Source organism: Nerophis lumbriciformis, linkage group LG21 (genome assembly GCF_033978685.3).
Source record: "Nerophis lumbriciformis linkage group LG21, RoL_Nlum_v2.1, whole genome shotgun sequence".
In the NCBI taxonomy this organism is placed as follows: domain Eukaryota; kingdom Metazoa; phylum Chordata; class Actinopteri; order Syngnathiformes; family Syngnathidae; genus Nerophis; species Nerophis lumbriciformis.
The window spans coordinates 41,437,393-41,464,603 of NC_084568.2; the positions used below are offsets into that span (position 1 = coordinate 41,437,393).

At 39.1% G+C, this 27,211-nt stretch overlaps 1 protein-coding gene across 1 annotated transcript; it reads left to right on the forward strand.

Annotated features, from left to right (window-relative positions):
* Positions 1-492: 492 nt before the first annotated feature.
* Positions 493-26,246, forward strand: glcci1a (glucocorticoid induced 1a). The gene is made up of 5 exons (XM_061983318.2): positions 493-651; positions 9,793-9,944; positions 18,252-18,462; positions 25,695-25,815; positions 25,889-26,246. The coding sequence occupies exons 2-5, from the start codon at positions 9,801-9,803 to the stop codon at positions 26,121-26,123; spliced, it is 711 nt and encodes a 236-aa protein (XP_061839302.1). The 5' UTR covers positions 493-651; positions 9,793-9,800; the 3' UTR covers positions 26,124-26,246.
* The last annotated feature ends 965 nt before the right edge of the window (positions 26,247-27,211 follow it).

Here is a 27,211-nt window from a genome sequence, read left to right on the forward strand (position 1 = left end):
TATGGCTGGATGTAATAAGGAGTCAGAAAAAATACAAATATAATTAATTTTGATGTTTTTAGCAAAATATAGTAAACATTTTTTTTTTTTTTTTTTTCTTAAATTAATAAATATATTTTTTTTTTAGATAAGATAAACATAATACAATTTATCTCTAGTCTGGATGATTTAGTTCTTGTCACCCTGTTGTCCTCCGTCATAAAGAAAAGGATGTGGCCTCCAGCTCCGGCTGAAAATCGGGAGATTTTCGGGAGAATATTTGTCCCGGGAGGTTTTCGGGAGAGGCGCTGAATTTCGGGAGTCTCCCGGAAAATTCGGGAGGGTTGGCAAGTATGACACAAGTAATCTTTTACCATAAAAGAATATTTGCTTATGATTATGATAAATATGTATTTCATTATTACTAACAATATGCATATTTGCTTATGAATAATATCCATAGTGGTAAATATTGTTGATTTTTGTGTCCCGGAGTGCCAGCCAGCCTCTCCCCGTCCTCGGCGTCTTGTCTGCGGGAAGAAGGCTGGAGGTTCTCCCGTCTCTTCGCTCCAGTCCCGCCGGCCCGGGTGGAGGCAGCTCGGACAACTGGCTGGACCAGAGAGAACCCACCGGGCATTCCATAATCTTCATTATTCATTCCATAATCTAAAGGTAGGGTTAAATGTACAGTTTAGTAGAATATTTCGTGTTATTTTCCAACGCAGCCATAGTAGCACAGCGCTAAGCTAAGCTACTGTCGTGCCAAACTCCCTTAAGAAATGTGCCGATTGAAGCGTCAGGCGATGTTCGAGAAGGTTGGGTGAGTTGGGAATAATGCAACCCGTCCTGTGGGGGCAATGGTCGCCTTATCTTGTATTCGGCGACTATATATGCCATCATCTAGCGCTAAAAATGACATAAAATCGCTCTTCCGTAAATGTTTCCCCAGCCTTCGTCGTCTCACGCAGCGACTTGTTTTGGTGAGAAGACCTTCAACAAAACGGCACAATAAGGTCAACACATCATCTAAATTATGTTTTTTCTTCGTCTCGGGTATGCCGAATTGTAAAGCAACATATGCACGTCGAGTTTGACGTTCTGTGAAGTTCTCAATGCGACTAAACTAATAAATAAGCCAAAAAGTGTAGATGTGACGTTTTAGCGGAGGCAATTTGGTTTTGCCACTCTGGCGCACATCGTGGTGGCTAGCATTGCTGATTAGCTAATTGGGTCAACGACATAACAGTAACATTTAGCGGTATATTAATATTCTTTGTATTTGCTTCGTTTATTTTATTGACTAACGTGGGCTCTACGACTGTTAATGGCCGTCAAAATAACACCAAAATGAAACATTGAGCAGTGCTGGTGGTGTATAATATATAACCCATTTATTTGGTAGCATTAACCCAACATTTGAGTTAAAATGACCCAGAATTTGGATGGAATATATAACCCATTTAGTTGGTAAAAATAACCCAGCATTGCAGTTCAAATGACCCAGAATTTGGATTGAATATACAACCCGCCTCGCTGGGTTAAACAAGAAACCCATCTTGCTGGGTTAAATTAACCCAGCGTTGGTTTGGCCCAATGGTTACCCGGCAGTTTTTAGAGTGTCGTCAGGCCGTTTCGGTCTTTGACTGAAAGAAAGTGAAACCAACAAATAAAAGAAAAACCCAAGACTCTCAATAAATGCTTGATAAACACAACAGAGTGTAACGGGCCTGAGATAGAAATAATTTAGTTCTCTGAGATGGCAGAAAGCTTAAAAAACTACAAGTTGCAATGCTGATCTCTGCCTGTAGGAGTCACAAATCGTAAAGACGTCTGAACTACAAAAAACATGACATTTATTTGGTAGAATTGACCCAGCATTACATTTAAAACGACCCAACATTTGGGTTGAATATATAATCCATTTATTTGATAGCATTAACCCAACATTTGAGTTAAAATGACCCAGCATTTGGATGGAATATATAACCAATTTATTTGGTAGCATTAACCCAACATTGCAGTTAAAATGACCCAACATTTGGGTTGAATATATGACCCATTTGTTTGGCAGATTTAACCCAGAATTGTAGTTAAAATGACCCAGTATTTGGTTTGAAAATATAACCCATTTATTTGGTAAAATCAACCCAGCATTGCAGTTAAAATGACCCAACATTTGGGTTGAATATATAACCCATTTGTTAGGTAGATTTAACCCAGAATTGTAGTTAAAATGACCCAGTATTCGGTTTGAAAATATAAACCATTTATTTGGTAAAAAAATAACCCAGCATTGCAGTTCAAATGACCCAGAATTTGGATTGGGACAAGCGGTAGAAAATGGATGGATGGATGGATGGATGGATGGATATACAACCCGCCTCGCTGGGTTAAATAGCGTTGGTTTGGCCCAATGGTTACCCGGCAGTTTTTAGAGTGTTGTCAGGCCGTTTCGGTCTTTGACTGAAAGAAAGTGAAACCAACAAATAAAAGAAAAACCCAAGACTCTCAATAAATGCTTGATAAACACAACAGAGTGTAACGGGCCTGAGATAGAAATAATTTAGTTCTCTGAGATGGCAGAAAGCTAAAAAAAACTACAAGTTGCAATGCTGATCTCTGCCTGTAGGAGTCACAAATCGTAAAGACGTCTGAACTACAAAAAACATGAAAATAACACATTTATTTGGTAGAATTGACCCAGCATTGCAGTTAAAATAACCCAACATTTGGGTTGAATATATAATCCATTTATTTGATAGCATTAACCCAACATTTGAGTTAAAATGACCCAGCATTTGGATGGAATATATAACCAATTTATTTGGTAGCATTAACCCAGCATTGCAGTTAAAATGACCCAACATTTGGATTGAATATATAACCCATTTGTTTGGCAGATTTAACCCAGAATTGTAGTTAAAATGACCCAGTATTTGGTTTGAAAATATAACCCATTTATTTGGTAAAATCAACCCAGCATTGCAGTTAAGTTGACCCAACATTTGGGTTGAATATATAACCCATTTGTTAGGTAGATTTAACCCAGAATTGTAGTTAAAACGACCCAGTATTTAGTTTGAAAATATAAACTATTTATTTGGTAAAAAATAACCCAGCATTGCAGTTCAAATGACCCAGAATTTGGATTGGGACAAGCGGTAGAAAATGGATGGATGGATGGATGGATATACAACCCGCCTCGCTGGGTTAAATAGCGTTGGTTTGGCCCAATGGTTACCCGGCAGTTTTTAGAGTGTCGTCAGGCCGTTTCGGTCTTTGACTGAAAGAAAGTGAAACCAACAAATAAAAAAACAAAACAAGACTCTCAATAAATGCTTGATAAACACAACAGAGTGTAACGGGCCTGAGATAGAAATAATTTAGTTCTCTGAGATGGCAGAAAGCCTAAAAAACTACAAGTTGCAATGCTGATCTCTGCCTGTAGGAGTCACAAATCGTAAAGACGTCTGAACTACAAAAAAACATGAAAATAACACATTTATTTGGTAGAATTGACCCAGCATTACAGTTAAAACAACCCAACATTTGGGTTGAATATATAATCCATTTATTTGATAGCATTAACCCAACATTTGAGTTAAAATGACCCAGCATTTGGATGGAATATATAACCAATTTATTTGGTAGCATTAACCCAGCATTGCAGTTAAAATGACCCAACATTTGGATTGAATATACAACCCATTTGTTTGGCAGATTTAACCCAGAATTGTAGTTGAAATAACCCAGTATTTGGTTTGAAAATATAACCCATTTATTTGGTAAAATCAACCCAGCATTGCAGTTAAAATGACCCAACATTTGGGTTGAATATATAACCCATTCGTTAGGTAGATTTAACCCAGAATTGTAGTTAAAATGACCCAGTATTCGGTTTGAAAATATAAACCATTTATTTGGTAAAAAATAACCCAGCATTGCAGTTCAAATGACCCAGAATTTGGATTGGGACAAGCGGTAGAAAATGGATGGATGGATGGATGGATGGATGGATGGATGGATGGATGGATATACAACCCGCCTCGCTGGGTTAAATAGTGTTGGTTTGGCCCAATGGTTACCCGGCAGTTTTTAGAGTGTCGTCAGGCCGTTTCGATCTTTGACTGAAAGAAAGTGAAACCAACAAATAAAAGAAAAACCCAAGACTCTCAATAAATGCTTGATAAACACAACAGAGTGTAACGGGCCTGAGATAGAAATAATTTAGTTCTCTGAGATGGCAGAAAGCTTAAAAAACTACAAGTTGCAATGCTGATCTCTGCCTGTAGGAGTCACAAATCGTAAAGACGTCTGAACTACAAAAAACATGACATTTATTTGGTAGAATTGACCCAGCATTACAGTTAAAATGACCCAACATTTGGGTTGAATATATAATCCATTTATTTGATAGCATTAACCCAACATTTGAGTTAAAATGACCCAGCATTTGGATGGAATATATAACCAATTTATTTGGTAGCATTAACCCAGCATTGCAGTTAAAATGACCCAACATTTGGATTGAATATATAACCCATTTGTTTGGCAGATTTAACCCAGAATTGTAGTTGAAATGACCCAGTATTTGGTTTGAAAATATAACCCATTTATTTGGTAAAATCAACCCAGCATTGCAGTTAAAATGACCCAACATTTGGGTTGAATATATAACCCATTTGTTAGGTAGATTTAACCCAGAATTGTAGTTAAAATGACGCAGTATTTGGTTTGAAAATATAAACCATTTATTTGGTAAAAAATAACCCAGCATTGCAGTTCAAATGACCCAGAATTTGGATTGGGACAAGCGGTAGAAAATTTGATGGATGGATGGATGGATGGATATACAACCCGCCTCGCTGGGTTAAATAGCGTTGGTTTGGCCCAACATTTGGGTTGAATATATAATCCATTTATTTGATAGCATTAACCCAACATTTGAGTTAAAATGACCCAGCATTTGGATGGAATATATAACCAATTTATTTGGTAGCATTAACCCAGCATTGCAGTTAAAATGACCCAACATTTGGATTGAATATATAACCCATTTGTTTGGCAGATTTAACCCAGAATTGTAGTTAAAATGACCCAGTATTTGGTTTGAAAATATAACCCATTTATTTGGTAAAATCAACCCAGCATTGCAGTTAAAATGACCCAACATTTGGGTTGAATATATAACCCATTTGTTAGGTAGATTTAACCCAGAATTGTAGTTAAAATGACCCAGTATTTGGTTTGAAAATATAAACCATTTATTTGGTAAAAAATAACCCAGCATTGTAGTTCAAATGACCCAGAATTTGGATTGGGACAAGCGGTAGAAAATGGATGGATGTATATACAACCCGCCTCGCTGGGTTAAATAGCGTTGGTTTGGCCCAATGGTTACCCGGCAGTTTTTAGAGTGTCGTCAGGCCGTTTCGGTCTTTGACTGAAAGAAAGTGAAACCAACAAATAAAAAAACAAAACAAGACTCTTAATAAATGCTTGATAAACACGACAGAGTGTAACGGGCCTGAGATAGAAAGAATTTAGTTACATAGTTTATATTACATTTCATGTATCTCCATCTCCCATGTGCATGTATGCGTGAAAAAGGGACAGTAAAAGCTAACTGATTACTTTTTTATGCATCATTTTGATTTGAGCACAGTATTTAAATTATTGTTGTTGTTGACAAGATGGAGCCTCAAATAAAGAAACATGTGAAACACTTGTCAAACACTTGCTTGTAGTCCGCATAACATGTAATGGTGGTTCTTTAGTTTAACCAACAGGAAGCAATATGTGAAGATGGGTGAAAATATGTCAACACAGCTAGATATATCTTGTGGTGTACCCCAGGGATCAATACTGGGACCAAGATTGTTTACATAAACGACATTTGTAAAGTTACAAAGGACTTAAAGTTAGTTTGATTTGCAGACGACGCAACTGCTTTCTGTTCAGGAGAGAACACACAGAAAATAATACAAATAATAACAGAAGAAATGAACCAATTAAAAAGATGCTTTGACAAAAACCGACTGTAAAACTAAAATAATGCTATTTGGTAACAGTAGATTAGGGCATCATACACAAATACAAATTGATGGAGTAGATATTGAAAGGGTAAAAGAAACTAGATTTTTTGGGAGTATTAATAGATGATAAAATGAACTAGAAATCTCATTTAAAAAAATATACAACATAAGGTGGCAAGAAACATTTCAATAATGAACAAAGCAAAATACGTCCTGGGCCAAAAATCACTTCATATTCTCTACTGCTCACTAGTGTTACATATCTGAATTATTGTGTAGAAATATGGGAAATACTACAAATGTGAGCTTCATTCATTAACCGTGTTACAAATAAGATCAATTAGACCAGGGGTGCTCACACTTTTTCTGCAGGCGAGCTACTTTTCAATTGATCAAGTCGTGGGGATCTACCTCATTCATATATATCATTTATATTTACTTATTTATGAAATATATGTTTTTGTTAACAAGTTAAAGGTGTTTAATGATAATGCAAGCATGTTTAACACATATAGTTAATATTGTTAATACATTAAAGGTGTTTAATGATAATACAAGCATGTTTAATACATATAGTTAATATGGTTAACAAGTTACAGGTGTTTAAAGATAATGCAAGCATGTTTAACACATATAGTTAATATTGTTCACAAGTTAAAGGTGGTTAAAGATAATACAAGCAGCATGTTTAACACATATAGATTCCTTTCTTTCATGAAGACAAGAATATAAGTTGGTGTATTACCTGATTGTGATGACTTGCATTGATAGGAATCAGACAGTGGTGATGATAACGTCCGCATTTTCGAATGGAGAAGAAAAAAAGTCCTCCTTTCTGTCCAATACCACATGAAAGTGGTTGGTTTTTGGCATCTTATTTGTCCAGCTTCCGTACTCCTTTGTATACACTTTACAAGAAATACATTGTCGGCAAACTCCGTAGCTTGCTAGCTTGTGCACGCCAGCTTTCTGAGACTCTTATTTTGGTAGCGCAGGCAGGATGAAGCAGAGCTTTTATTGTGCAACTGTGCAGTCGGTCTTTGGAGTTTTGACAACAGGTACGGCGCCAGAGTCTGTTGAAATAAAGTGTTTCTCGCCTTCTTGTCGGTAATTTTACTTAGCTGGCAGCAATCAGCGTCATCTCAGAAGACCCTCGGGTGCCGTGAATGTCAATCAAGTGACGAAAGTGACGTCATAGTGAAGATTTATGATCGCTCATTTTTAGGACTATTTTTTTAATGCCTGGCTGGTGATCGACTGACACACCCTCCGAGATCGACCGGTAGATCGCGATCGACGTAATGAGCACCCCTGAATTAGACTGATACGTATTGTTGGATATAGAGAACATACAAACCCTTTGTTTATTGAGTCAAAAATATTGAAGATCAATTATTTGGTAAAATTGCAAACAGCTAAAATGACGTACAAAGCAAACTATAACCTGCTAGCCAATAATATACAACAATTCTTTTTCAACTAAAGAGGAGAAATATAACCTTAGAGGAAAAACTAATTTAAAACATTGTATGCAGGTACAACACTTAGAACCTTTAGCATATCAGTATGTGGAATTAAATGATGGAATGGATTAGGTAACGAAGTTAAACAATGTACTGATATGATCCAGTTGAAGAGGTTGTTCAAGTTAATAGTGCTTACAAAGTACAAAGAAGAAGAATTATGAGAAACACCTTCAACCTTATTGAAAATAAGATATTCTTCATCTCAGTATGTTTATCATGACTGACTTAATTATCTATTACAAGAACTGCTGTATTAATCATTCACTTCTGTCATGGTGCTACAAAAAGAAGTCGGTAAATGAACGTATGTATTTGTAAACGTTCTGAAGTGGGAAAGGGGTATAATTGAATAAGCTTTGCTTCTTCCTACTCCTTTTCGGACATGATGTGAAGTAAAATGATATGAAATTGTGTGATGTATTATACTGTAAGTGTGTTCATGTTGGAAATAAACTAAAGAAAGAAAGAAAACGTTGCACAGATGATGTTTTACAGACCATCTTCAATCTGCTCTCTGACCGTCTCTTTTGTGGGCGCTCTTATTTACGTGCCTCCACTTCGACTGCGTCTTTCTCTCGCCATCTTTGATGTAGTTTTAAGCAGAGGTGGGTAGTAACGCGCTACATTTACTCCGTTACATCTACTTGAGTAACTTTTGGGATAAATTGTACTTCTAAGAGTAGTTTTAATGCAACATACTTTTACTTTTACTTGAGTATATTTATAGAGAAGAAACGCTACTTTTACTCCGCTACTTTTATCTACATTCAGCTCGCTACTCGCTACTCATTTTTATCGATCTGTTAATGCACGCTTTGTTTGTTTTGGTCTGTCAGACAGACCTTCAAAGTGCCTGCGTTACTGGTGACGTTTCACTCCGTTCCACCAATAAAATGCAGTCACTAGTGACGTTTGCATCCGTTCCACCAATCAGATGCAGTCACTGGTGACGTTGGACCAATCAAACAGAGCCAGGCGGTCACATGACCTGACTTAAACAAGTTGAAAAACTTATTGGAGTGTTACCATTTAGTGGTCAATTGTACGGAATATGTACTGTACTGTGCAATCTACTAATACAAGTTTCAATCAATCAATCAAAAGTGTGAAGGAAAAAAGACACTTTTTTATTTCAAACGTACATCCCGTCACAAGCCTAAAGACTGACTGCACAGTTCCTGTCTTCACAATAAAAGTGCCGCTCCATCGCGCGTGCGCTTTCAAAATAAGAGTCTCCGAAAGCCAGCGCAAACAAGCTAGCAAGCTACGGAATTTGCCGCCAATGTATTTCCTGTAAAGTGTGTGAAAACGAATATGGAAGCTGGACAAATAAGATACCAAAAACCAACCACTTTCATGTGGTATTAGACAGAAAGGAGGAACTTTTTTTCTCCTGCATTTGAAAACGTGGACGTTAAGCACTGCTGTCTGATTACAATCAATGCAAGTCATCAGAATCAGGTAATACACCAACTTATATTCTTGTCAACATGAAAGAAAGGAATCTATATGTGTTAAACATGCATGTATATTCATTAAAACACCTTTAACATGTAAACAAAAACGGCAAAATAAATAAATATAAATGATATACTGTATATATCAATGTATGTGTATATATGTATATATATATATATGTATATATATATATATATATATATATATATATATATATATATATATATATATGATATGTGTGTGTATGTTACTCATCAGTTACTCAGTACTTGAGTAGTTTTTTCACAACATACTTTTTACTTTTACTCAAGTAAATATTTGGGTGACTACTCATTACTTTTACTTGAGTAATAAATCTCTGAAGTAACAGTACTCTTACTTGAGTACAATTTCTGGCTACTCTACCCACCTCTGGTTTTAAGCGCTTGCGTATGAAGTGTACTGACCGGTATAAATTGGAACTATACGTTACCACTGCGCGAGTGGATCCGTCCATATATCAGGAGTGTCGATACCAAGTAGTCGATGATGGATCAATATTTTTTAGTTTCACAAAATCATTTTTTTGTTGTTGTTTTTGTTAATGTTCACAAACTCTGGGAATAATTCCCTGGACTTTGATGGCAACAATCTAAGTATTTAAAAGAGTATCAGTTTTGTGATTTAGTTATTGTGTATTATTGACTTTGTTTTGATCAAACAATTGTATGTAATACAAAATATATCATTTAAATATGTTTACCCACTCACAGCGTGTGTTTGCGTGTGTGTGTGTGTGTGTGTCCGTCCTCCAGCACCGTCCATGTCCAAGTCAAGCCAGATGCCACTGTCCAACATCAGCGTGCCAAAGCCCTCCATTTCCCGCGTGCCCAGCAGCATGGAGGGCATCAACCACGAGCTGGAAAAGGTCTTCATCAAAGACAACGCAGACAAGGAGGAGCTGAAGGTGGGCTCCACTTTTTTCATTTCTATAGTATTATTTGGATGCATTTAATAGGAGTGTGCAGTGCAATATCTGATCTTTAGGTACAGATTTCACACATTTTGTGTTCTAGGTGCGTTCTGTTGTGCGTTCTGGATGCAGTGTATTGTACGCCACACGTAATAAAACATGGAACATTATTTTGCACTAGAAGTTTGGATATAGTGTACACCAGAGGTGCTCACACTTTTTCTGCAGGCGAGCTACTTTTCAATTGATCAAGTCGTGGGGATCTACCTCATTCATATATATAATTTATATTTACTTATTTATGAAATATATGTTTTTGTTAACAAGTTAAAGGTGTTTAATGATAATGCAAGCATGTTTAACACATATAGTTAATATTGTTAAAAAAATAAAGGTGTTTAATGATAATACAAGTATGTTTAACACATATAGTTAATATTGTTAACAAGTTAAAGGTGTTTAAAGATAATGCAAGCATGTTTAACACATATAGTTAATATTGTTAACAAGTTAAAGGTGTTTAATGATAATACAGGCATGTTTAACACATAGTTAATATTGTTAAAAAATTAAAGGTGTTTAAAGATAACACAAGCATGTTTAACACATAGTTAATATTGTTAAAAAATTAAAGGTGTTTAATGATAATACAAGAATGTTTAATACATATAGTTAATATTGTTAACAACTTAAAGGTGTTTAAAGATAACACAAGCATGTTTAACACATATAGTTAATATTGTTAACAAGTTAAAGGTGTTTAAAGATAATGCAAGCATGTTTAACACATATAGTTAATATTGTTAACAAGTTAAAGGTGTTTAATGATAATACAAGCATGTTTAACACATAGTTAATATTGTTAAAAAATTAAAGGTGTTTAAAGATAACACAAGCATGTTTAACACATAGTTAATATTGTTAAAAAATTAAAGGTGTTTAATGATAATACAAGAATGTTTAATACATATAGTTAATATTGTTAACAACTTAAAGGTGTTTAAAGATAACACAAGCATGTTTAACACATATAGTTAATATTGTTAACAAGTTAAAGGTGTTTAAAGATAATACAAGCATGTTTAACACATATAGTTAATATTGTTAATAAGTTAAAGGTGTTTAAAGATAATACAAGCATGTTTAACACATATAGATTCCTTTCTTTCATGAAGACAAGAATATAAGTTGGTGTATTACCTGATTCTGATGACTTGCATTGATAGGAATCAGACAGTGGTGCTGATAATGTCCGTAATTTTCGAATGGAGGAGAAAAAAAGTCCTTTCTGTCCAATACCACATGAAAGTGGTTGGTTTTTGGCATCTTATTTGTCCAGCTTCCGTAGTCCTTTGTATACACTTTACAAGAAATACATTGTCGGCAAACTCTTTAGCTTGCTAGCTTGTGCACGCCAGCTTTCTGAGACTCTTATTTTGTTAGCGCAACTGTGCAGTCGGTCTTTGGAGTTTTGACGACAGGTACGGCGCCAGAGTCTGTAGAAATAAAGTGTTTCTCGCCTTCCAGTCGGTCATTTTAATGAGCTGGCAGCAGCCAGCGTCATCTCAGAAGACCCTCGGGTGCCGTGAATGTCAATCAAGTGACAAAAGTGACGTCATAGTGAAGATTTATGATCGCTCATTTTTAGGACTATTTTTTTAATGCCCGGCTGGTGATCGACTGACACACCCTCCGAGATCGACCGGTAGCTCGCGATCGACGTAATGAGCACCCCTGGTGTACACCACACGTAATAAAATATTAAGTCCAGCGCCCTTAAAGGGTGAAACACTATTTTGCACTAGAATTTTGGATATAGTGTACACCAGTGGTCCCCAACAACCGGTCCGGGGACCGGCACCGGTCCGTGACGCATTTGCTACCGGGCCGCACAGAGACATTAAATAAGTTATAATCGACCGCATTTTCTTCTACTTAACTTTGGCCAGTCCTACCACACACCAATAAGCTTTTTCATAGATGTATTACAAAACTCCTGATAGAAAGTGGCCATTTGCTAGATTTGTTACATCTTTGTTACATGGGACATATCTAATGTAAAGGTGCCACATCTTTGCCAAAAGCTAGGTTCCATCTGCAGTAGACGGTAGGTTGACGACCTAAGATCAGGGCAGATCAGGAACAAAGTGACCATAGTAGTTAAAGGGGAACATTATCAAAATTTCAGAATGGTTAAAACCATTAAAAATCAGTTCCCAGTGGCTCATTATATTTTTCGAAGTTTTTTTCAAAATTTTACCCATCACGCATTATCCCTAAAAAAAGCTTCAAAGTGCCTGATTTTAACCATCGTTATAAACACCCGTCCATTTTCCTGTGACGTCACATAGTGATGCCAACACAAACAAACATGGCGGAAAGAACAGCAAGCTATAGCGACATTAGCTCGGATTCAGACTCGGATTTCAGCGGCTTAAACGATTCAACAGATTATGAATGTATTGAAACGGATGGTTGTAGTGTGGAGGCAGGTAGAGAAAACCAAATTGAAGAAGAAACTGAAGCTATTGAGCCATATCGGTTTGAACCGTATGCAAGCGAAAACGACGAAAACGACACGACAGCCAGCGACACGGGAGAAAGCGAGGACGAATTCAGCGATCGCCTTCTAACCAACGATTGGTATGTGTTTGTTTGGCATTAAAGGAAACTAACAACTATGAACTAGGTTTACAGCATATGAAATACATTTGGCAACAACATGCTCTTTGAGAATGCAGACAGCCCAATTTTCATGAATTAATATATTCTGTAGACATACCCTCATCCGCGCTCTTTTCCTGAAAGCTGATCTGTCCAGTTTTGGAGTTGATGTCAGCAGGCCAGGGAAGCTAGGGTCGATATTCTTCTCTTGATCATCTTGGGACAGTGTGAGCCAAAACATCCAGGGGGTTTAGCTCGCTCGTCTGCAGGAACAAACTGCCGCCATCGCTTGCCGTGCTACCGAGGTCCTTTGTCCCTGAATTGCTCACACACTCCGGCAGATTCAATGGGGGTCTGGCGGCAGATTTCTTTGACTTTATCGTTGGAAATGCATCTGCTTTGAGTGTCGCAGGATATCCACACATTCTTGCCATCTCTGTCGTAGCATAGCTTTCGTCGGTAAAGTGTGCGGAACAAACGTCCAATTTCTTGCCACTTTGGCATCTTTGGGCCACTGGTGCAACTTGAATCCGTCCCTGTTCGTGTTGTTACACCCTTCGACAACACACCGACGAGGCATGATGTCTCCAAGGTACGGAAAACAGTCGAAAAAACGGAAAATAACAGAGCTGATTTGACTCGGTGTTTGAGAAAATGGCGGATTGCTTCCCGATGTGACGCCACGTTGTGACGTCATTGCTCCGAGAGCGAATATTAGAAAGGCGTTTAATTCGCCAAAATTCACCCATTTAGAGTTTGGAAATCGGTTAAAAAAATATATGTTTTTTTTTCTGCAACATCAAGGTACCGTATTTTCCGCACCATAAGGCGCCCTGGGTTATAAGCCGCGCCTTCAATGAACGGCATATTTCAAAACTTTGTCCACCTATAAGCCGCCCCGTGTTGTAAGCCGCATCTAACTGCGCTAAAGGAATGTCAAAAAGACAGTCAAATAGGTCAGTCAAACTTTAATAATATATTAAAACCAGCGTGATGTGGGCGCGCATGGAGTCGTATATCAACATGGACGGGGCTGCGTGAAAAAAGCCACCCGGCCTCTTCGCGTAAACTTAAACTTACCTTAACCACTCGCTCATCTTTTCTTCATCCATCCCTTCGAGTTAGCTTTTATGATGACGCCGGCTGGAAAGGTCTCTTTTGGCAAGGTCTTCCTTTTGAATATCACCATGGGTGGAAGTTTCTGGCCATTAGCATGGCAAGCTAGAACCACAGTGAAGGATGACTTCTCATTCCCTGTGGTGCGAATATTCACCGTACGTGCTCCCGTTGTATCCACAGTGCGGTTCAGAGGAATATCAGTTGCTGTGAAATAGTAATCCGTGTGCGGATGGAGAGATTGCGTCTTTTCATGAACCGGATCCCTGTCGCTTAGTAGGAGCCATTTTGTGGTCTTTACAGATGTAAACACACAAAGGAAATGAAACGTACGGTAATATCCGCGCCTTTTTTCTTCTTCTACGCGGGCGGGTGGTTGCTTACAGTAGAAGAAGAAGCGCTTCCTGTTCTATGGGGGCGGGTGCTTACCTTGGCGGTTGCTTGCGTAGAAGAAGAAGCGCTTCCTGTTCTACCGAGAAAAAAGATGGCGGCTGTTTACCGTAGTTGCGAGATCGAAACTTTATGAAAATGAATCGTAATATTAATCCATATATAAAGCGCACCGGGTTATAAGGCGCACTGTCAGCTTTTGAGAAAATTTGTGGTTTTTAGGTGCGCCTTATAGTGCGGAAAATACGGTATATATTGACGCTTACATAGGTCTGGTGATAATGTTCCCCTTTAAAGTGTATAAGGCAGATGGAAAAGTGCTAAATTGTTTCATATAATAATCGTGCAGAAGGAAGAAAATACACATCTCCTTTGGCCTAGTAAGTTCAAGTGCTGGTATGATTGCACACAGTCCTATTACTCACGTAGTTAGCAATAACACATGTATTTATGCATGGAAAATTGGACCAAAAAAACCTAACATTAGTGTATTTATGTATGAAATTTTGCACAAAATATGAATACATAACTTTTAGAATGGAAATAGACAGGAATCTATTGGAACTAATGGCAAGTATTTGTATCTTTATTATATATCCATGCTCTTGTCCTTGAATGTGATGTATCACCAATAACCCATCACATACTAAAGCCAAAAAACAGCCTTACTACGAGCAAAAATGAGTAATAAAAACAAAAGTCTATGAAGAGTTTTTTTGCAAATTCAACGTTATGGTGAGTTTTTTCATGTATTCATTTTTCATGCACCTATTTGCTGTACATGTATTTATCCGCCGCACGTGGAAGGCCGGTCCCTGAAAATAATGCAGACATTAAACCGGTCCCTGGTGCAAAAAAGGTTGGGGACCCCTGGTGTACACCACACATAATAAAATATTAAGTCCGGCGCCCTTAAAGGGTTTAACATTATTTTGCACTGGAAGTTTGGATATAGTGTACACCACACGTAATAAAATAGTAAGTGCAGCGCCCTTAAAGGGTGAAACATTATTTTGCACTAGAAGTCTGAATGCAGTGTACACCACACATAATAATACAACCTTTATTTAACCAGATAAGAAATAAAATGGTAAAAGAGTAAGTCCAGCGCTCGTGGAAGATGAAAACATTATTTTGCACTTGAATTTTGGATGCAGTGTACACCACACATAATAAAATATTAAGTCCAGCTCACCCAAAGGGTGAAATATTATTTTGCACTGGAAGCTTTGATGCAGTCAATGCCACACGTAATAAAATAATAAGTCAAGCGCCCCAAAGGGTGCAATATTATTTTGCACTGGAAGTTTGGATGCAGTGTATACCACACATAATAAATTTATAAAAAAAATAAGTCCAGCGCTACTACATGAAAGAAAATATGTTCAGCGCCCCTGAAGAGTGAACCATTATTTTGCACTGGAATTTTGGATGCAGTGTATACCACAAAATACAATTATTAAAAAAATAAGTCCAGCGCTACTAGAAGGTGAAACATTTTGCACACACGTAATAAAATAAATCCAGCGCCCTTAAAGAGGAACTGCACTTATTTTTTTTCTTTGAATTTTGCTTATTACTCACAATCATTATGAGAGACAAGAACACACAACTTTTTTTTTTTTAATTAAAGATTTTAAAGATGATAAAAAACGCTTGAAATTGTGATATCATTGTATGTATTTCCCTAAACCAACTTTTATTCATTAGGACAGGCATCATTTTCAATATATGGCAGAATACAAATTTTTACTGTCAGAGTTTGTTGGTGACGAACCCCAAGATGCAGAGATGATGGCAGGCATTGAGCGAGAAAACATGATTTAATACTATAGCAAAAAAACAAACAAAAGGGAACAAACAAAAGGCGCGCACAAGGCGGAGAACAAACTTGGCTATGAACTAAAATAGCACAGAGGCTAACTGTGGACAAGAAACAAAAACACTTACTGTGACACGAAGGAACTAGGACATGAGCAGAGCGAAACAAAAGTAGACAGAGCTACAACGACAAGTATTAAGACAGGTAGTAGTGACAATGACAATGACAATAATCCAGCAGTGACTGGAGGGTAGGGCAGGTATAAATAGCAGCTGGCTGATTGACACCAGGTGTGGCCAGGTGCCAATCAGCCACAGCTGAGGGGACACAGCACTCAGGGAGACAAACAGGAAACAGAACCAAAACAAGAGCGCTGACAGGAAATACTACACACAGAGGAAAAACTAAAACACAACCAAACTGTCAGGGGCAAGCCTGACATTTACTGTGTTCACCCGACCCCTTAGTGATATTTGGAGACGTGACCAATCGTTCCAATTTGGATTCTATCCTAATTCTTAATAGTTTACGATTTAGATCTCTCCTTGTATAAAGATTTGGTGTTATACGCAGTCCTAGATATATGATTTCTGCCTCTTTCCATTTAATTTTGGAGTTCTGAACTTGCGATTTCTTGCAATGTCTATTAAGTGGTAGTATTTCACATTTGTCCCAATTTACTTTACACCCTGATAAACAGCCATATTCAGTAATGACCTCATTGATATAGCATACTTGCCAACCTTGAGACCTCCGATTTCGGGAGATGGGGGGGTGGGCGTATTCGGGGGTGGGGCGGGGGGCGTGGTTGGGGGCGCGGTTAAGATATAAATATATAAGAAATACTTGACTTTCAATGATTTCTAGCTATATATATATTTTTTTTTTATTACACACATATATATATATATATATATATATATATATACATATATATATATATATATATATATATACATATATATATATATATATATATATATATATATATATATATATATATACATATATATATATATATACACATATATATATATATATATATATATATATATATATAAGAAATACTTGAATTTCAGTGTTCATTTATTTACACATATACACACACATAACACATTGTTGAGTTAAGGGTTGAATTGTCCATCCTTGTTCTATTCTCTGTCACTATTTCAGAACACACACATTATACAAATATACATTATAAAATCAATAAGAAAACGGGAGCTCTAATTTGGGAGTCTGAATTAGGATCAGAAGTTCCTATATAAACATTGCGTACTCACATCGCCATTTTGTATTGATTACTGCAGCTGTGCACTGGATTCATTCACAAATACAAACTACAACTCACAAACACTTTAGAGTTAGGCTCCACCATCAGAATGTGTACTTAAACTTATAAAGATCACATGGATATTATTTAGTGAGTTGATTCACCAAAACTAACCTGTTATACAGGAGGAAACAGCACACAGGACGTTTCAATTGTTCACAGACTGGTCGCGCTCATCAGAATGACAAGACACTTCCGGTCTGCAGGTGATAGCATTCAATTGGGAAGAAACGCCCTACTGCCCCCTACTGACCAATGTGAATACTGATAAATGTGTAATGACAGCTCCAAAAACGAATTCAAACCACAAAATAAAATAAATAAATCAACACAAAAATGTGACACATTATGGGTGGGTCACATATGCATGTACAGTAGATGGCAGTATTGTCCTGTTTAAAAGTGTCACAACATTGCTGTTTACGGCAGACGAACTGCTTTACAGTAGACGGAAACTTGACTGCTGTTGTTGTGTGTTGTTACCAAGCTGGGAGGACGTTAATGAAACTGCCGCCTGAATTTCGGGAGATTTTCGGGAGAAAATTTGTCCCGGGAGGTTTTCGGGAGAGGCGCTGAATTTCGGGAGTCTCCCGGAAAATCCGGGAGGGTTGACAAGTATGATATAGTGACGAGAGGAGTCACCATGTCACATTTTCTTACGTTTACATCCCTAAGATGCGGATAAAAGGTGCATAAAGTTCAACTTCTGGCTTGCAATGCCAAGGAGGAGTGTTTATTGGTGCTGGTGAATCCAAGAGGGCGTCATATGTTAGTCTATATTACACATAATTAGGCCTGACACATGTGCGTGTCATTTTCTAAAAAGACTCAAATAAAATAAGGTTGTTACATAATTGTTAATTGTGATCGCACCAAATAGTCACCAGATATTTGAAGTTTTGTAAAAAAAAATAATAGAGAGAGAGAGAGAGAGAGGAGAATGATTGACTGCTGGTTGATTTTTCTTCACGTTCAGTCGCTGGAGGTTCCTGATGGCCGCAGAGCTCCTTTCCCTCCCCAGCAGCGCAGCAGCAGCCAGCGCAGCGCCGACACCCAGACTCCCTCAGGTCCTGGTCGCTCCAGCAGCTGTTCCAGCTTGTCACCCTGCCCCTCACCTGCCTGCCCACCTGGGTCACATGACAGCAGTCCTTACTCCACCGAGGACCTACTCTACGATCCTGATAAAGGTTGAAAACATCTTCTTTCATTCTTTCTTTCTCTCAACTAGTCTCCTTTCCTCGTACGATTATTATGACGAATGTTATCATGGTTATGACTATAACTACCGTATTTTTCCGACTATAAGTCGCAGTTTTTTTCATAGTTTGACCGGGCTCCAGTGCGACTTATATATGTTTTTTTCCTTCTTTATTATGCATTTTCGGCAGGTGCGACTTATACTCCGAAATATACGGTACTATTACCGTATTTTCCGCACTATTAGCCGCACCTAAAAACCACAAATTTACTCAAAAGCTGACAGTGCGGCTTATAACCCGGTGCGCTTTATATATGGATTAATATTAAGATTAATTTTCATAAAGTTTCGGTCTTGCAACTACGGTAAACAGCCGCCATCTTTTTTCCCCGTAGAAGAGGAAGTGCTTCTTCTTCTACGCAAGCAACCGCCAAGGTAAGCACCCGCCCCCATAGAAGAGGAAGCGCTTCTTCTTCTACTGTAAGCAACCACCCGCCCCCGTAGAAGAAGAAGAAGCGCGCGGATATTACGTTTCATTTCCTTTGTGTGTTTACATCTGTAAAGACCACAAAATGGCTCCTACTAAGCGACAGGTTTCCGGTTCATGAAAAGACGCAATCTCTCCATCCGCACACGGACTACTATTTCACAGCAACTGCCTAAAGACTTTCAAGAAAAGCTGGCTACTTTCCGTGCATATTGTTAAAACAAGATAGCTGAAAAAAAGATCCGGCCAGAGAACATTATCAACATGGACGAGGTTCCACTGACTTTTGATATTCCTGTGAACCGCACTGTGGATACAACGGGAGCACGTACGGTGAATATTCGCACCACAGGGAATGAGAAGTCATCCTTCACTGTGGTTCTAGCTTGCCATGCTAATGGCCAGAAACTTCCACCCATGGTGATATTCAAAAGGAAGACCTTGCCAAAAGAGACCTTTCCAGCCGGCGTCATCATAAAAGCTAACTCGAAGGGATGGATGGATGAAGAAAAGATGAGCGAGTGGTTAAGGGAAGTTTACGCGAAGAGGCCGGGTGGCTTTTTTCACGCAGCTCCGTCCATGTTGATATACGACTCCATGCGCGCCCACATCACGCTGGTTTTTAATATATTATTAAAGTTTGACTGACCTATCTGACTGTTTTTTTGACATTCCTTTAGCGCAGTTAGATGCGGCTTATAACACGGGGCGGCTTATAGGTGGACAAAGTTTTGAAATATGCCGTTCATTGAAGGCGCGGCTTATAACCCAGGGCGCCTTATGGTGCGGAAAATACGGTATTATTATTATTTATATTATGGGCCTGCTGCAATGCAAGCAGTCCATATTATTATTGCTCCTACTTCAACTTTTATTATTATAGTTCCACACGTTTCTCTTATGCTTAATACGTGACAAACCCCCACATATGTTATACCGTCGGAAAGGTTTCATTTGTGCCGGCGGTGCACTGTAAGTTGGGAACATTTGGTGTTACCATGGCGACGCTATTCACGAATAAAAAACAACAACAACAAACGCCAAAAAGACAAGATTACCTCCTCTTGTAGCTCAGCCATACTTTCACGTAGCTCGGTGCTTATCGTCTCATTTTGTTCACACACTTGTCTACTTTAAACCTGTTTTGACGTCCAATGTTTGATTTTGGCTGGATGGCCATCGGAAGGAGGCGAGAGCGCCATCAAGGTTTTCCTATTTTAGGGCATGGCGTCCACTCTAGTTTACTAGAGCTTGGAAGCCCCGAAAATATGCTTTTGGTACGTGGCAATTGTTAACTGTTAGCATGCTAATGTTAGCTTGGAGAGTCAGTGGTCGTACTTGAAGGAGTTTGGAGAGTCTGTGGTCACACTCGAATGTGTTTAGAGAGTCAGTGGTCGTACTTGAAGGAGTTTGGAGAGTCAGTGGTCGTACTTGAAGGAGTTTGGAGAGTCAGTGGTCACACTCGAATGTGTTTAGAGACTCAGTGGTCGTACTTGAAGGAGTTTGGAGAGTCAGTGGTCACACTCGAATGTGTTTAGAGAGTCAGTGGTCGTATTTGAAGGAGTTTGGAGAGTCAGTGGTCACACTCGAATGTGTTTAGAGACTCAGTGGTCGTACTTGAAGGAGTTTGGAGAGTCAGTGGTCACACTCGAATGTGTTTAGAGAGTCAGTGGTCGTATTTGAAGGCGTTTGAAAATTCTGTGGTCGCACTTGAAGGTGTTTAGAGAGCCAGTGGTTGTACTTGAAATTAGGAAATTCTGTGGTCACACTTGAATGTGGTTGAAGTGATCGGATTTGAAGGAGTTTAGAGGTTCAGTTGTCATGCTTGAAGGTCATATTTGAAGGGAATTCTGTAGTCGCACTTGAAGCTATTTGGACAGTCAGTAGTCTAAGTAGATGTTTGGAAATTCTGTAGTTGCACTTGAAGCTATTTGGACAGTCAGTAGTCTAAGTACAAGGTGTTTGGAAATTCTGTGGTCACACTTGAAGGTGTTTGGAAGTCAGTGGTCGCACTTGAAGATGTTCGGAAAGTCAGTGGTCACACTTGAAGGACTCCTTCAAGTGCGACTGCTGACTCTCTGAACACCTTGAAGTACGATCACTGACTCTCGAAACTCCTTCAACTTTGACCACTGACTTTCAGAACATCTTCAAGTGTGACCACATAATTTCCAAATATCTTCAAGTGCGACCACTGGCATCCAAACATCTTCAAGTGCGACCACTGACTCTCCAAACTTCTTCAAGTGCGACCACTAACATCCAAACATCTTCAAGTGTGACCACAGAATTTCCAAACACCTTGAAGTGTGACGACTGACTCTCGAAAGTCCTTCAGTTGTGACCACTGACTCTCCAAACTCCTTCAAGTGCGACCACTGACATCAGTTGTCTAAGTAGAAGGTGTTTGGAAATTCCGTGGTCACACTTGAAGGTGTTTGGAAGTCAGTGGTCGCACTTGAAGGAGTTTGGAGAGTCAGTGGTCACACCTGAAGGAGTTTAAGGAGTCAATGGTCACACTTGAAGGACTTGGGAGAGTCAGTGGTCACACTTGAAAGAGTTTGGAAATTCTTTGGTCACACTTGAAGGAGTTTGACATTTCTGTGGTCACACTTAAAGGAGTTTGGAGAGTCAGTGGTCGCACTTGAAGGAGTTTGGAGAGTCAGTGGTCGTACTTGAAGGAGTTTGGAGAGTCAGTGGTCGTACTTGAAGGAGTTTGGAGAGTCAGTGGTCGTACTTGAAGGAGTTTGGAGAGTCAGTTGTCGTACTTGAAGGAGTTTGGAAATACTTTAGTCACAATTGAAGGTGTTTGCAGAGTCAGTGCTCACACTTTAAGGACTTGGGAGAGTCAGTGGTCACACTTGAAGGAGTTTGGAGTCAGTGGTCGTACTTGAAGGAGTTTGGAAATACTTTGGTCACAAGTGAAGGTGTTTAAAGAGTCAATGGTCACACTTGAAGGAGTTTGGAAATACTTTGGTCACAATTGAAGGTGTTTGGAGAGTCAGTGGTCGTACTTGAAGGAGTTTGGAGAGTCAGTGGTCGTACTTGAAGGAGTTTGGAAATACTTTGGTCACAATTGAAGGTGTTTAAAGAGTCAATGGTCACACTTGAAGGAGTTTGGAAATACTTTGGTCACACTTGAAGAAGTTTGGAGTCAGTGGTCGTACTTGAAGGAGTTTGGAAATACTTTGGTCACAATTGAAGGTGTTTGGAGAGTCAGTGGTCGTACTTGAAGGAGTTTGGAGAGTCAGTGGTCGTACTTGAAGGAGTTTGGAGAGTCAGTGGTCGTACTTGAAGGAGTTTGGAGAGTCAGTGGTCACACTTGAAGAAGTTTGGAGTCAGTGCTCGTACTTGAAGGAGTTTGGAAATACTTTGGTCACAATTGAAGGTGTTTAAAGAGTCAATGGTCACACTTGAAGGAGTTTGGAAATACTTTGGTCACACTTGAAGAAGTTTGGAGTCAGTGGTCGTACTTGAAGGAGTTTGGAAATACTTTGGTCACAATTGAAGGTGTTTGGAGAGTCAGTGGTCGTACTTGAAGGTGTTTGGAAGTCAGTGGTCGCACTTGAAGGAGTTTGGAGAGTCAGTGGTCACACTTGAAGGACTCCTTCAAGTGCGACCACTGACTCTCTGAACACCTTGAAGTACGATCTGTGACGCTAACACGCTAACATTAAAGTGCTCACCTTTTTTTTGGCAAATTTTACACATTTTTCTCTAATTCTGCAGCCATACACCTCATAGTCATATAACTTGGTATGTGAAACATGCTAACTGTTAGCATGTTCTCATTTCCCTGCCATGTCTTAGCCTTCTTCCAAATCCTTCCAAGTGCATTGTCATTATTATTATTAGTGTAGTTGTTATTGTGTGAATGCTGGAAAGTATTTGAATTCCTCTTAGTTTGCCATTTTCCTTCGAACATTCAGCCAACAACATATTCCAATCATCTCCAAATAGCTTCAACTAACAATTTTTCAAAGTTCCAACAATTCCTACTTTTCCCAGAATTCCCTCTGTTTCCAGCTTCCCACTATTTATACCAGGGGTGCTCACACTTTTTCTGCAGGCGAGCTACTTTTCAATTGATCAAGTCGTGGGGATCTACCTCATTCATATATATAATTTATATTTACTTATTTATGAAACATGTTTTTGTTAACAAGTTAAAGGTGTTTAATGATAATACAAGCATGTTTAAAACATATAGTTAATATTGTTAATAAGTTAAAGGTGTTTAAAGATAATACAAGCATGTTTAACACATATAGTTAATATTGTTAATAAGTTAAAGGTGTTTAATGATAATACAAGCATGTTTAACACATATAATTAATATTGTTAACAAGTTAAAGGTGTTTAAAGATAATACAAGCATGTTTAACACATATAGTTAATGTTGTTAATAAATTTAAGGTGTTTAATGATAATACAAGCATGTTTAACACGTATAGTTAATATTGTTAACAAGTTAAAGATGTTTAATGATAATGCAAGCATGTTTAACACATATAGTTAATATTGTTAATAAGTTAAAGGTGTTTAAAGATAATACAAGCATGTTTAACACATATAATTAATACTGTTAACAAGTTAAAGGTGTTTAAAGATAATACAAGCATGTTTAACACATATAGTTAATGTTGTTAATAAATTTAAGGTGTTTAATGATAATACAAGCATGTTTAACACGTTTAGTTAATATTGTTAACAAGTTAAAGATGTTTAATGATAATCCAAGCATGTTTAACACATATAGTTAATATTGTTAACAAGTTAAAGGTGTTTAAAGATAATACAAGCATGTTTAACACATATAGTTAATATTGTTAATAAGTTAAAGGTGTTTAATGATAATACAATCATGTTTAACGCATATAGATTCATTTCTTTCATGAAGACAAGAATATAAGTTGGTGTATTACCTGATTCTGATGACTTGCATTGATTGGAATCAGACAGTGGTGCTGATAAGGTCCGCATTTTCGAATGGAGGAGAAAAAAAGTCCTCCTTTCTGTCCAATACCACATGAAAGTGGTTGGTTTTTGGCATCTTATTTATCCAGCTTCCGTACTCCTTTGTATACACTTTACAAGAAATACATTGTCGGCAAACTCCGTAGCTTGCTAGCTTGTGCACGCCAGCTTTCTGAGACTCTTATTTTGGTAGCGCAAGCAGGATGAAGCAGCGCTTTTATTGTGCAACTGTGCAGTCGGTCTTTGGAGTTTTGACGACAGGTACGGCGCCAGAGTCTGTAGAAATAAAGTGTTTCTCGCCTTCCAGTCGGTCATTTTAATGAGCTGGCAGCAGCCAGCGTCATCTCAGAAGACCCTCGGGTGCCGTGAATGTCAATCAAGTGACGAAAGTGACGTCATAGTGGAGATTTATGATCGCTCATTTTTAGGACTATTTTTTTAATGCCTGGCTGGTGATCGACTGACACACCCTCCGAGATCGACCAGTAGCTCGCGATCGACGTAATGAGCACCCCTGATTTATACCATATTTTTCAACCCATTTCAACTACCGTATTTTCCGCACCATAAGGCGCCCTGGGTTATAAGCCGCGCCTTCAATGAACGGCATATTTCAAAACTTTGTCCACCTATAAGCCGCCCCGTGTTATAAGCCGCATCTAACTGCGCTAAAGGGAATGTCAAAAAAACAGTCAGATAGGTCAGTCAAACTTTAATAATATATTAAAAACCAGCGTGATGTGGGCGCGCATGGAGTCGTATATCAACATGGACGGAGCTGCGTGAAAAAAGCCACCCGGCCTCTTCGCGTAAGCTTACCTTAACCACTCGCTCATCTTTTCTTCATCCATCCATCCCTTCGAGTTAGCTTTTATGATGACGCTGGCTGGAAAGGTCTCTTTTGGCAAGGTCTTCCTTTTGAATATCACCATGGGTGGAAGTTTCTGGCCATTAGCATGGCAAGCTAGAACCACAGTGAAGGATGACTTCTCATTCCCTGTGGTGCGAATATTCACCGTACGTGCTCCCGTTGTATCCACAGTGCGGTTCACAGGAATATCAAAAGTCAGTGGAACCTCGTCCATGTTGATAATGTTCTCTGGCCGGATCTTTTTTTCAGCTATCTTGTTTTTACAATATGCACGGAAAGTAGCCAGCTTTTCTTGAAAGTCTTTAGGCAGTTGCTGTGAAATAGTAGTCCGTGTGCGGATGGAGAGATTGCGTCTTTTCATGAACCGGAAACCTGTCGCTTAGTAGGAGCCATTTTGTGGTCTTTACAGATGTAAACACACAAAGGAAATGAAACGTAATATCCGCGCGCTTCTTCTTCTTCCACGCGGGCGGGTGGTTGCTTACAGTAGAAGAAGAAGCGCTTCCTGTTCTATGGGGGCGGGTGCTTACCTTGGCGGTTGCTTGCGTAGAAGAAGAAGCACTTCCTCTTCTACGGGGAAAAAAGATGGCGGCTGTTTACCGTAGTTGCGAGACCGAAACTTTATGAAAATGAATCTTAATATTAATCCATATATAAAGCGCACCGGGTTATAAGCCGCACTGTCAGCTTTTGAGTAAATTTGTGGTTTTTAGGTGCGGCTAATAGTGCGGAAAATACGGTATTTCATCATTGAAGCATTGCACTTTTCCAAGACAAATCAAGCTAGTTTTTGTCGCAAACATTCCAGTCACACTTCTCCGAGCGGGTTCTTTGAGTTCGCTGAAATCATTCGATCATATTCTATGTTTGATGTGTTCCTTCACAGACGGTGAAAGCAGTTCACCGCTCCCCAAATTCGCCTCCTCACCAAAACCCAACAACAGTTACATGTTCAAGCGAGAGCCGCCTGAAGGTTGCGAGAAGATCAAAGCTTTCGAGGAGATGAGGTAGTTTGCTTCAGTCCAAGCAGCACATGATGCTTACTAACTGGCTAACTAACTAGCGCTAACTTCCTTCCAGCTCCCGACAGTCCAGCTCAGCATCAGCGCTCCTCTTCTCCTGCCCTGACAAAAACAAGGTCAACTTCATCCCGACCGGCTCAGCATTCTGTCCCGTCAGACTCCCAGCATCCCTGCATGTAACGCCCAGCGTGCCACCCCAGGAACACGAGGACGGCACAACATCATCAACATCGCACGCTTTTACCACTCAAGTCTCCACCAGCACCAGCACAGAAGAAGACTCCATCAGCTAGACCTTTTACACCTTCAAGTGTGACCACTGACATCCAAACACCTTGTGTTTGGATGTCAGTGGTCGTACTTGAAGGAGTTTGGAGAGTCAGTGGTCACAACTGAAGGACTTTCGAGAGTCAGTGGTCACAACTGAAGGACTTTCGAGAGTCAGTCGTCACACTTCAAGGTGTTTGGAAATTCTGTGGTCACACTTGAAGATGTTTGGATGTCAGTGGTCGCACTTGAAGGAGTTTGGAGAGTCAATGGTCGCACTTGAAGATGTTTGGATGCCAGTGGTCGCATTTGAAGGAGTTTGGAGAGTCAGTGGTCACACTTGAAGATGTTTGGAAATTATGTGGTCACACTTGAAGATGTTCTGAAAGTCAGTGGTCACACTTAATGGGGTTTGGAGAGTCAGTGGTCAAAGTTGAAGGAGTTTCGAGAGTCAGTGATCGTACTTCAAGGTGTTCAGAGAGTCAGCAGTCGCACTTGAAGGAGTCCTTCAAGTGTGACCGCTGACTTTCCGAACATCTTCAAGTGCGACCACTGACTTCCAAACACCTTCAAGTGTGACCACAGAATTTCCAAACACCTTCTACTTAGACTACTGACTAACCAAATAGCTTGAAGTGCGACTACAGAATTTCCAGATCCCTTCAAATATGACCTTCAAGCACGACAACTGAACCTCTAAACTCCTTCAAATCCGATCACTTACTCTTCAACCACATTCAAGTGTGACCACAGAATTTCCAAACGCCTTCAAATACGACCACTGACTCTCCAAACTCCTTCGAGTGCGACCACTGTCTCTCCAAACTCCTTCAAGTACGACCACTGACTCTCCAAACTCCTTCAAGTGCGACCACTGACTCCCTAAACACCTTCAAGTGCGACCACAAAATGTTCAAACACCTCTAAACACATTCGAGTGTGACCACTGACTCTCCAAACTCCTTCAAGTACTCCAAACACCTTCAATTGTGACCAAATAGTTTCCAAACTCCTTCAAGTGTGACCACTGACTCTCCCAAGTCCTTCAAGTGTGACCACTGACTCTCCAAACTCCTTCAAGTACGACCGCTGACTCTCCAAACTCCTTCAAGTA